At 35.1% G+C, this 10521-nt stretch overlaps 1 protein-coding gene across 1 annotated transcript; it reads right to left on the bottom strand.

Moving 5' to 3' along the window:
• Positions 1-1085: 1085 nt before the first annotated feature.
• Positions 1086-3901, bottom strand: LOC109705249 (NADH dehydrogenase [ubiquinone] 1 alpha subcomplex assembly factor 3-like). The gene is made up of 6 exons (XM_020225979.1): positions 3627-3901; positions 3448-3519; positions 2851-2967; positions 2604-2638; positions 1602-1702; positions 1086-1429 (listed from the first exon to the last, which is right to left on the bottom strand). The coding sequence occupies exons 1-6, from the start codon at positions 3734-3736 to the stop codon at positions 1343-1345; spliced, it is 522 nt and encodes a 173-aa protein (XP_020081568.1). The 5' UTR covers positions 3737-3901; the 3' UTR covers positions 1086-1342.
• Between the last annotated feature and the right edge of the window lie 6620 nt (positions 3902-10521).

The raw sequence follows: 10521 nt of genomic DNA, 5'->3' as shown, positions 1-10521 counted from the left end.
TTAAGGGGGAAGGAGATGGTTCGATTCCTCGATCACCATTAGAGAATGGCTCTTCTCCGTGAGGACTTGTTGGTGCTACGGCATGAGAGTTTATTAAGGGGGAAGGAGATGGTTCAGCTCCTTCTACATGAGAACTAGAAGGTGCAACTCCTGGGCTAGCTACTGGTTCGATCCCTCGGGCGCTCGGCGGTGTGCTAAAACCACTAGTACTAGGCCCAATGCCTTGATCAACAGCCGGAGGCACTGCCGGTGCATTCCCCTGTACAACTTTTCCACCTTTCGCCTCTTCGGGTTTCGGTGGCTCTCCTACACTTGCACTGCTTGGTACACTCCCTCCGACCGAAGCGCTCGGGTTTAGTGCACCCACAGGACTCTCCTCTTTGTCTACGTCGTGTCCGACGCGTCCTCGGGTAGAACGGCAATGAGACTTGAAGAGAGGGAGGAGAGGGTTGAGCCAGCTAAGGATGCAGTTGTTGTCGATGCCCCATAGGGCATTGCAGCAGCCGGTGCCGAGGCGGAGTGGACGGAAGGCGAAGAAGGACGTGAAAGTGTCGACCGCACAGTCGTGGGACCTGAGGGTGTACCGCCAGCAGAGGCCCCAGTCTGGGTTGAGGAAGAAGAGCATCTCTCTGCGTGGCGGCAGACGCGCGGCTGCAGTGCATGGGGGGCATGCAGCAGCAAGCACCGCCGCTGCAAGGATGACGAGTGCTTCACAACTTGTTGCAGGCTTTCTCATTGAAGTTCTCGTTTTCAGCGGGACAGAGGACGGTTGTGTTGAGAGTTGAGGATTTTTTATATAGGGTTGAGAGTGATAGAATGCTGGGATTAATTGGTGAGGGGTCTAGATTTAATGGATTTTCTGTTACCTTGTTAGAAGTTTCTGAGGATCAGTAACTTTGATTGATCTTACCTTAACTTCAAATTAAGAGAAGTTACTCGTGTACATTAATGGGGCTATATTCAGCGTCACAACTGTTTCAACGCAGTAAAGCTTAGCAGTAATTTCTCTCGCAGTTACTAAGCGAACCTGACGATGTTGAAAGATGTTTCTACTTGTGTATATATATATAGCAAGCACTTCTCAATTAAAAAGAGGTAAATTTCTTCAGCGTGAATACAAATTTGGATAATAGAGTTACAAAATGGTTCTACAGATATTATTTAAGTCATACAGCAGCTGAATTACACTAGCAAAAATACAAGGCAAAATTTGATTATAGTATAATTTCTTGTGTTTTTAATTAAAGTCATTTACTCTCATCACTGCACAAACTAATCCTGGACCAAGAAATGCACTGGAACATCACTCTCAACGCAAGTGAATTAGCTAGTTTAGCACAATTCATGAAGTGACTCCATAGGGCAGAAGTGCAGCAGCAACTGGTCTTCCTTCCTCATTCAGAATATTGTAAGTTGAGGCAGCATTTCTCTGCCGAATAATGCAAGTATTAGGCCACAGAATAAATGATATTAACACAACAACATTTAGTGAAAACAGCATTTATAGTTCTCTCCTATCTTCAAGGACAAAAAGAAGAGTAGGCATTTAGATGCGCAAAAGAATATAAAAAAAAAGCACGTCAAGTGTTTAATATACATACAGAATCGATTGCTTCCAATTTCATTCCTGTAGATCTAATAAAACGGCGAAGCGCAGGACTCACTGGTTCAACATTTCTTCCGCAGCCAAGAATCAGAATCTCTGAGGCAACCATACGGAAAATGCAGATGGTAAGATAATTAGAAAATCGATAGACAACTATGAACAAGCATCAAGACATGCAATATATATTGCTATTTAAAAATTATTCAAAGGCCGCAATTTGGTTAATAAAGCAGCTCTGCAATAATATTTGATTTATAACTATGCCATCTACAAATACAAGGAGCTATGATGGTACTCAGGAGGCTTTGCCAAATTCAGGTTCAATTGCATTTCAAGGATATCCCTGCATGTTTGCGAATTTGGAGCATTCCGAAGTCTTGTTAAGCTAAGCGTTTTCCCTAAACCTCGTAAATTTGTTCCATATATCCTTATATATTTAAATTTGTTTCATTTAAATTTGAAAACAATTTCTAGATCAAAATCTAAGAAAGCATGTAGCTAAGATCCTATTTTGATAAGTCACACAAGTTGGATATAGGTCAAAACAGATTGACCCAATGTCTTTAGATTGCTGTCACCAGCCTCATTTAGCAAAAAGTTACAGCTCAGTTGAGTTTAACTTCTTAACTCACTTCAAGCTTAAACTACTAGACCACTAGTCCATTAGTCTCAAATGAAAGAATAATGTAAGTTAAATGTATTTGTACTCATCTACCTCACTTGCTGCTGGACATAATTTAATTTGATTAATAAATTCCACTTAAAGAAGAAGATATGTATTTAAGCACATATAATTATGCACATTCATACACATCACACTAGTGTTGATGTAGTAGGCCTTTTAATTCACTTGAACAGAAGAGTCTCAGAGACAAGACAAAGGGAAGCTAAGATAAAGCACAAGCAAATTTTGCAGTTACTTTCAAACATGAAAACTGTTTCACCATACAAAACTAAGTAGCAGAATATGACAGCGGAGGAATATAGAGAAAATTACCTGGAACAGGCCTGAGAACTTGAAAGATTGATAAACTGTGCTATTTAAACAAGATCGATGCGTTAGTAAATAAACACCGACATTACTTTAAAAAAAGAAATAAGCAATATAGTTCTCTAGAGAATAGGGATTAATTATTCTAGAATAAACCAAATTAGTACTCAAGTTTGATAAATTGGAACATTCACATGACGGATAATCTATGCTGTTATCCAAAAATGAGTTTTAGAAGCAAATGGAAATCTACCTTTCAGTAGTTATTTCCGAAAATTTCTTCGGGGCCCACGACATAATTTTGTTCTCCACAATAAGCAAGCTGCCCTCATACTTTACTTTGTTGATAGTAAATCCCGTATCGGAGTACCTACAAGAATAAAAAGAACAAGTTGCAAAAAGCTGCTTACAAGATAAGAAAATAGATAATTGTTTTTTGTACACAGCTCTGATGTAGTATTAGGTTTAAGTGGTAATAGTGAATTGATCAAGAAGTCATTTTCTTCTCGCTTCTTCACCATTTCTCTTTCTCCTATTCTCTCCTACTCCAATTGATTTTGCTATTCATCCTTTTCACTATGATTAATGCTGATCTGAAGATAATTTTCCGTAGAAACGGGCATTATTTGTTGAGACAATATATAAAAGATCTCAAATTCTCAACTTAATGTACAGGCATGTAAAGTAATAATTAGATCAACATTTTTTGTTAAAAAAAAAAAACTCCTACAATCAATCTAAACTATCCCACCGTTCCAATTCACAAACATGTCCTAACAAAATAACTATTCCATTTCTCAGCAAATCTAATTATAAAATTAGGAACCGAAGTAATGATCCAACAACATACCCTTGAAACCGAAGCTGATCATCGGGGACGGTGTCGATGAGATTGATCTGATCGTACAGCGAAAACGTCCTCCTGATTATACCAAAACCCAAAAAAAAAGGGCCAAAAATTAATCACTAAACAGATGGTTTATTGCAATTGAAGCAATGAATCGAATCAAATTAGGGTTTAGAGGAGACCTGAGAGAAGGTAGGGTTTGATTCGTGGGTTTGAGAGGCTCCTTCCGAAGCGTCTTCACGAGGTAGGGGAGCATCCACGCCGCCCTTTGCCTCCCTCCCCCCACCACCATTCTCTCTCTCTCTCTCTCTCTCTCTCTTTCTCTCAAATACACCAGTGAATGTTTCCAGAGTCGTCGCCTTCACGTTTCACTCTATCGATTCGAACTATGTTCCTGTACGTTTCCCACTGCGTTTCTCAAGTGCTTTCGCTGGGTGAAAATCGTATAGGAAGTAGGAACCACCTAACTATAGAACGGTTTGAAATTATCCTTTTGACGTTTATTTTTTATTTTTAGCAGCTACTTTTAGTTTTTTATTTTATGTTTAATTAGGTTATTGTTTAGTTAAAACTAAAAATTATACTTGTGTTAGTTACTGTCGTTAATTATTGGTATAATTTTTATGTAAAACATAGTTAGAATCACAAAACTATTTTCTTTCTTAGTTTAAGTTCTTGTACATATGAGAACATCATTCAGAGGATGTGTATATTTGTTCATTCAATGTTGTGTGAATGGTGAATTTGGTTGCTTTTTTGGTGAATGAACCAGGTCCAACCCGAGCCCACATTGGCCCCAAACTGGGCTTGGAGCTCGCACCAGTCGTCGACCTTGATCTGCTTGGACCGGAACAACGCCCATTCATTCAGGTCCAATATTGTCCTTTTAACGCTCTGCTAGCGCATGGGTATGCGGCCTACAGATAATGATTATAATAAAAATAATGCAATCTACGTACATGATCAAAGTAGAAGGAACTATGGAATCTTAGTACCTTATTTAATTTTAAATATCTAAAAGTTAAATACTCAAAGTAATTTTAAATATCTAAAAGTTAAATACTCAAAGTAATTTTTTATATTGTCTACTATATTTTTTTTAAAATCACTATTTTTATACTTTGTTGTTGATATGATACGTTAGGACATATATAAACATTTTTATTACTTTCAAAAATAGTAACAATGCCGTAGATTATGGAAAATTTGAGAAAAAGCTAACGCATTTTCCATGCACGATCACAGTGTAGCTGCCGTTTTTTGACCAGCTAAAGAGATTTTTGTTTCCAATTTTGCTACTGTTGGACAAAGCGATTTCCCTATTGTGGATGGCACAACTTGGGTGACAAGGACGCTACTCAAAATTATCATCAAGTACTAATGCATAAAAACTTACATAATATTTTAAATAGAGAGTATAAATTAAATAAAAAATTAATATGCAACGATGATATTTTGAAGTNAACGACGACGCATATGTCGCACCTAACTAATTATGATGCCACTCCTCCGTTTGGTTACAAATGACTATCAATTTGCGACCGTATTTGTGTACTTAATTCAGATCGAGTTTGCATATGTAAGGTATACGCTTCTTTTTTTTTCCGGAAATTGAGATTTTCCAGTAGTTATTTTGTTATTGTCACAACAAATAGACCGAATGTACATTAGATATAATGTGTCCTTCCCCGCGTAATTAATACTTCTTTTTTTCAAGGTATAAAATTATAAATGCAAACTACATATATTACTCCATTAATTAATGTTTTAGTTCATCCTATTAATGTTTTAGTTCATCCTTGTTTCCTTTGTTTCTCAGTCCAACATTTTATTGATTTCTTTCGCGTGCGGTTAATTAGGACCATTAATTATGAAATTGTGGGCTCTGGAAATAGGAGTCCAGCAGTCCAGCTAGAATAATTTTTAAAGTACCAATACCTTTGTAATTTTAAGTTGTTTTTCAATGCATGATAGCACTTCCTAGTTGACAATTAGCTCTATTAAATATTATTTATACTATTATGAGTACTTAAAAATAAAATTTTATAATTTTTCAATATTATGCGGCGAGTAATCAAAAGATCTCAAAATTATAAATTTTAATGGTTATTGTGACACGTTTATAAGTTAAATGATATAGAATTATCCAAATTAGATTAAAATTTGATATAAAATTTTTTACGCCATCTAAAATATGATTAGTTCATTTCATCAAAAAATTAAGTCCTCTATCATTTTTTTTTTTAATTAGCTAGGTTTTCATGTTTAATTAGTCATTTATTTTGAGACTATTTGTGCGTTAGGCGAATAATATCAACAATTAAATTGTAAAATTCAGTTTTTAAGTACTTTTATAACAATATAAATCATGTTTAATGGAATCGATCATTGATTCAGATATTTTACTATAAATAACAACATGAATGCACAGAAACTTTTTTTTTTTTAGAGAAATAGGTAGCAAGCTACCTGCTTCATTCATTAAGCAAAATGAACTAAGCGTACATGGTGGAAGCAGCTAGGGCCTCCAAATAAGCCAGCAAAAAAAAGGAAAAAAAAAAGAAGAAAAAAAACGGAAGCCCGGGAGGTGGACGAATGAAAGTAACAGTCTAGGTTCACAGAACTTCGGTCCAAGATTTGATCAGAGACACGACACGTTCGAGAGCCTGGGAGGCATCGGGAAGCACTTCGCGGAAAATAGTATTGTTTCGCTCCGTCCATACGACCCACTAGATTGCCGTCAAAAGGGTCGGACTTTTCGATCTCGTCACAGCGTTGGGGTTGTTAGAGGTCTCTGTCCATATCCGCCGAACATCCCCTAAGTCTGAGACGGTTGTATCTGGACCTCCCGCAACGATTCGAAGGTATCTGACGAAGACACAGTCTCGGAATAGGTAATCGCAGGTTTCAGTTACTAGTACACAAAAAATGCAATACTGGTCCACTGAGCACCCTCGGCGAATCAATCTGTCCGCTGTAAGTAATCTCTTATGAAGTAGAATCCAAATGAAGATTTTGTGCTTGAGCGGGATTTTTAACCTCCAAAGGTGCTCGTACATAGTATCTATCTGTCCTGCATCGGTGATGAATTCATAAAGGGATTTAACAGTAAAGATTTGGTTGGCGGTCCACCGCCACTTTATTATGTCCGGTGCGTCAATTGGACTATACTGAGAGAGCAGGTTTTTGAGTAACACGATATGTTGGCGATTACCAATATTGGTGGTTGTAGTGAGACCTCTGGTTATGAAACGCCAACGCCACCCTCTTTCATTCCAGCATTGTGAAACTGTGGCGTCCTGATTCATAATCCTGCAAAAGATTCCTGAGAATTGGGTGCTAAGAGGGGTTTCCTCGATCCAAATATCCGACCACAACCTGATATTTTTTCCATTGCCGAGGGCGTACGACACGCCGCATTTGAACACATCTCGACATCTTATCACGCTTCTCCACCACTGGAAGTAAGGTCTAAAGGCTCTTCCCTTGTGTAAAGGCTTTCTTCTGGTGTAGTATAAAGCTGTGATCAATCTCCCCCATAACAGATGTCGCTCTTTGAAAAAACGCCACCACTTACGGACAAAAATTTGCCGGACACCAGCAACTGTCGGGATGAGGGCCGCGTAATGCCTTCGCTGGCTTAAAATATTATTTTAAAAATTAAGGTCTAAGAGATCACCGGTGAATATTTAGTTATTTTTTAAATTTCATTGTATAGAAATAGAGAGTAGCGCTACTGCAGAATTAGAAGTATAGCAACTCTTGTATTTTTAATTTCCTAATTATTCATCAATTTTGATAGGTGATTAGGATGAGAGAGAAAAGAGAAATTGGGTGTCTCAATTTCTATTCTCTTTGAATTTTTTTTTAATTTTTCTTCTTTCTCTCATCTCCTAACTGCTCATCAAAATAATCAAAATAAAGTTAGCAGAACAAAGACTACTGTACTCTTAATAGCACAGTAGACTTGCTCTAGAAATATATTATTAATTACCGACCGTCCCTAGCGCAAGTGGCAAAAGGGCTTGATGGTTGGTACCCGAGACCCAAGTTCGAATCCTAGTTGATTCACATTTCTAGCTAAGTTTATTTCTAAATGAAATAAACGAAGCGGTAGCGTGCTACCTATCTCTCAAAAAAAATATATGTCCACACTTGCACGGTCTACACTGCACTGGATGCACCGAAGATACCTCTACGGACTTTACACATCTTCCCGGTCTACACTGCATCAGGTGTATGAAAGATTGCTTGAGGATACTTGTCATATGCGTACAATACCTCCAGGGACTTCAGCATACTGCACCAGATCGATGCACCCAAGATCCTTGCAAGGACTTTACACATATGTCCACAAACATTCATGGCATACACTGCATCAGGTGCACCAAAAATAGCTTGAGGACATGTGTTACATGACTAGAATACCTCCACAAACTTTAATATATAGTAATAATAAATAATATATTAGAAACTAGAGTAACGCTACGATTATAACCATTTTAATCGTATAAGACTATCTAAAAGCAAGTTGTATTTTCTAGGCTCGTCTAATTTCTTTCTTTTTTAATAATGTTAAATTCCAAAAGACGTTGGATAAATTCTAAGATAATTTTATAATTAAAAGCCGTTTGAACCAAGATATGTAATATTCTAGAAATATTGTATGTTTTATATTTCAAATGACAAATTTATTATTAACTTATCAAGATACTTGGGTTGAGAAATTTTAAGAAACAGCATATTTTTATTAATGGATTGCTAACAATTTCCATCCAATTTTGAAATAAGAATATATCTTAACCCAATATAATCTAGTATTTCTACCACTGAAGTATTTCTATCACTGAGGAATCTACAATAATTCTACTACTTCAAAAATACTTTTATAACTATTCAACTTAAATTGAATGATAATAATTTGATTATTATTAATAAAAATATAAAAGTTATTGAAATTTTATAAATTATGAACCAAGATGAAGGAACCCTTATTATTATGTACTAGTGTAGAACCCACGCGATGCGACGGGTAGGTCTAATTGGAGTAAAAATTTATGGATGATAAAATATCACAGTACTAAAAATAAATATCCATTATTATTTTTATCAAATCTTACTATTTTAAAAATAGTCATATATTATTATATCATTTCAAGCATGCCAAATTTGAACTAAAAATAGCCATACGTTCTTCATCCATTTGCATACTTATAATTCGTGAGTGAAAAACAAAATAAATACCGTAAATATATATATATACATAGAGAGAGAGAGAGAGTGTGAGTGTCCAACTACTATACTATTAATAGCACGAAACACTTTGTGCTATCAAATTTTTCACCATTAGATCAATTCTTTTGATCATTTTCACCCGTTAGATCATACTATTCAACCAACCATCCACTTAATCCTAGGAGACCCACACCATTCTAACCGCATATCTCTTAATCCAATGACCAAAACTTGGTAGCACCAATTTATGAATAAATATAATTATTACACTTTTGAATAAAAAAAGAAAATGAAACCGAAGAGTTGAGTTTTAAAATATATGAATCATATATATGACATAAAATGAAGAATATCGAAAGATATAATCTGCCATCCTTACGTACAAAATAATATTCACAACAGTAGTTGCCAAATTACAAACTTTTATATTACAAATGACAACAAACTAACTGATAAATGATTCAAAAATTCATAAGCTTGGAATCCTGCATAATCTAAAACCATCTAGAAAGTTAGAACCCCTTTTTTGACGGTATTCATTACCATATATTTTTTATCACATTCTCACTATTTGACAAAAAAAATAAGACTCATTTTGTAGCTCTTAGGAAAACAATTTAGTTTGTTCACTTCAATACCACTTCAGAATCAAGGTATGACTCGTAAAAGAGTAAAATTGATGTAAACTCAAATGCCCCTGGCATACATTTTCTGTAAGTAAATAAGATTTCTTTGGCCAAATTATTTTCTTTTTTATCCAATTAATTAATACTGCTTAGCAAGATGTTTCTTATCAAATATGTATCATATGTTACTCTTCATCAGTAGAAATAGAAAATTAATCAACGGGAGAGAAAAGTAATTATATATGACAAAAAAAGAGAAATAAATATAGTCTCAAAAATTAGTAGAGAACAATATATTTAAGCATGTATTTTGCGTGTTTAAAATATTATCTTGCAATCCATAAAAGTAAGTATGGATTGCAAGATAACAAAAAATTATGAGAGCTTTCTAGAAGTAGCAGCTAGAGTACAAAAAAAATCGGCGCCACATATAAGAGGAGGCCCACCAGGCAATCGCTTTTGAATTAGCCTCTTCACTCAAACTTGGAATGTTCGTGTTAAAATCCTATCTAAATGAATCATATATAAAATGTAAACTGATTAAACTTTCTCTAAGATGAGATCAAAGAGTTAAGTCAACAAAAAAAGAAACCCAAAATTATCTCACAACAGCATAAAAAGTAAAAAACAAAAGAATATAAAAAAAAACCACCAAATGTAGGTGTAACTTAAAAAAAAAAAAAAAGATTGGAGAGATATGTCAATACGGATACACGATTTTATTAACCTCAAAAGTTTAATGCATTCGGAAAAATGAAAATATTATTTTTTACTTAACAAAGAAATATATAACACACTCTCTTATCATGTTAGAAAATCATAATTATATTTGTTTCAGACCGAACAATAAAAGTAAATCAGTAGCTATACAACACATCTATTTATTAAATGAGTCGTGACCTTCGGTATCACCACACCTCACAACTTCAACCTTCCATTCATCCATTATTATTATTATTATTTGGAAAAACTTCAAAAACCCCCTCTGTGGTTTCATACTTTTTCATTTTAGTACCCTATGGTTTAAAGTGTATCAAGTTAGTACCATGTGGTTTCTCACTTTATCACTTTAGTACCCTGTGGTTTAAAGTGTATCAAATTAGTACCCTGTGGTTTTGTACTTTATTACTTTAGTATCCTGTGGTTTCACACTTTATCACTTTAGTATCCTATAGTTTAAAAAACCACAGGGTACTAATTTGATACAAAATCAAAA

The sequence above is a fragment of the Ananas comosus genome, unplaced genomic scaffold, assembly GCF_001540865.1.
Source record: "Ananas comosus cultivar F153 unplaced genomic scaffold, ASM154086v1, whole genome shotgun sequence".
Classification (NCBI taxonomy): domain Eukaryota; kingdom Viridiplantae; phylum Streptophyta; class Magnoliopsida; order Poales; family Bromeliaceae; genus Ananas; species Ananas comosus.
Note: the sequence above shows the minus strand (reverse complement) of the source record. Positions and strands in the feature narration are given on the sequence as shown.

Coding starts and splice junctions, on each gene's coding strand:
- LOC109705249 (XM_020225979.1), bottom strand. CDS start 3,736: ATGGTGGTGGGGGGAGGGAGGCAAAGGGCGGCGTGGATGCTCCCCTAC. Junction 3,520..3,626: donor CAAACCCTACCTTCTCTCAG/GTCTCCTCTAAA, acceptor TGGTATAATCAG/GAGGACGTTTTCGCTGTACG. Junction 1,430..1,601: donor AATTGGAAGCAATCGATTCT/GTATGTATATTA, acceptor ATTATTCGGCAG/AGAAATGCTGCCTCAACTTA.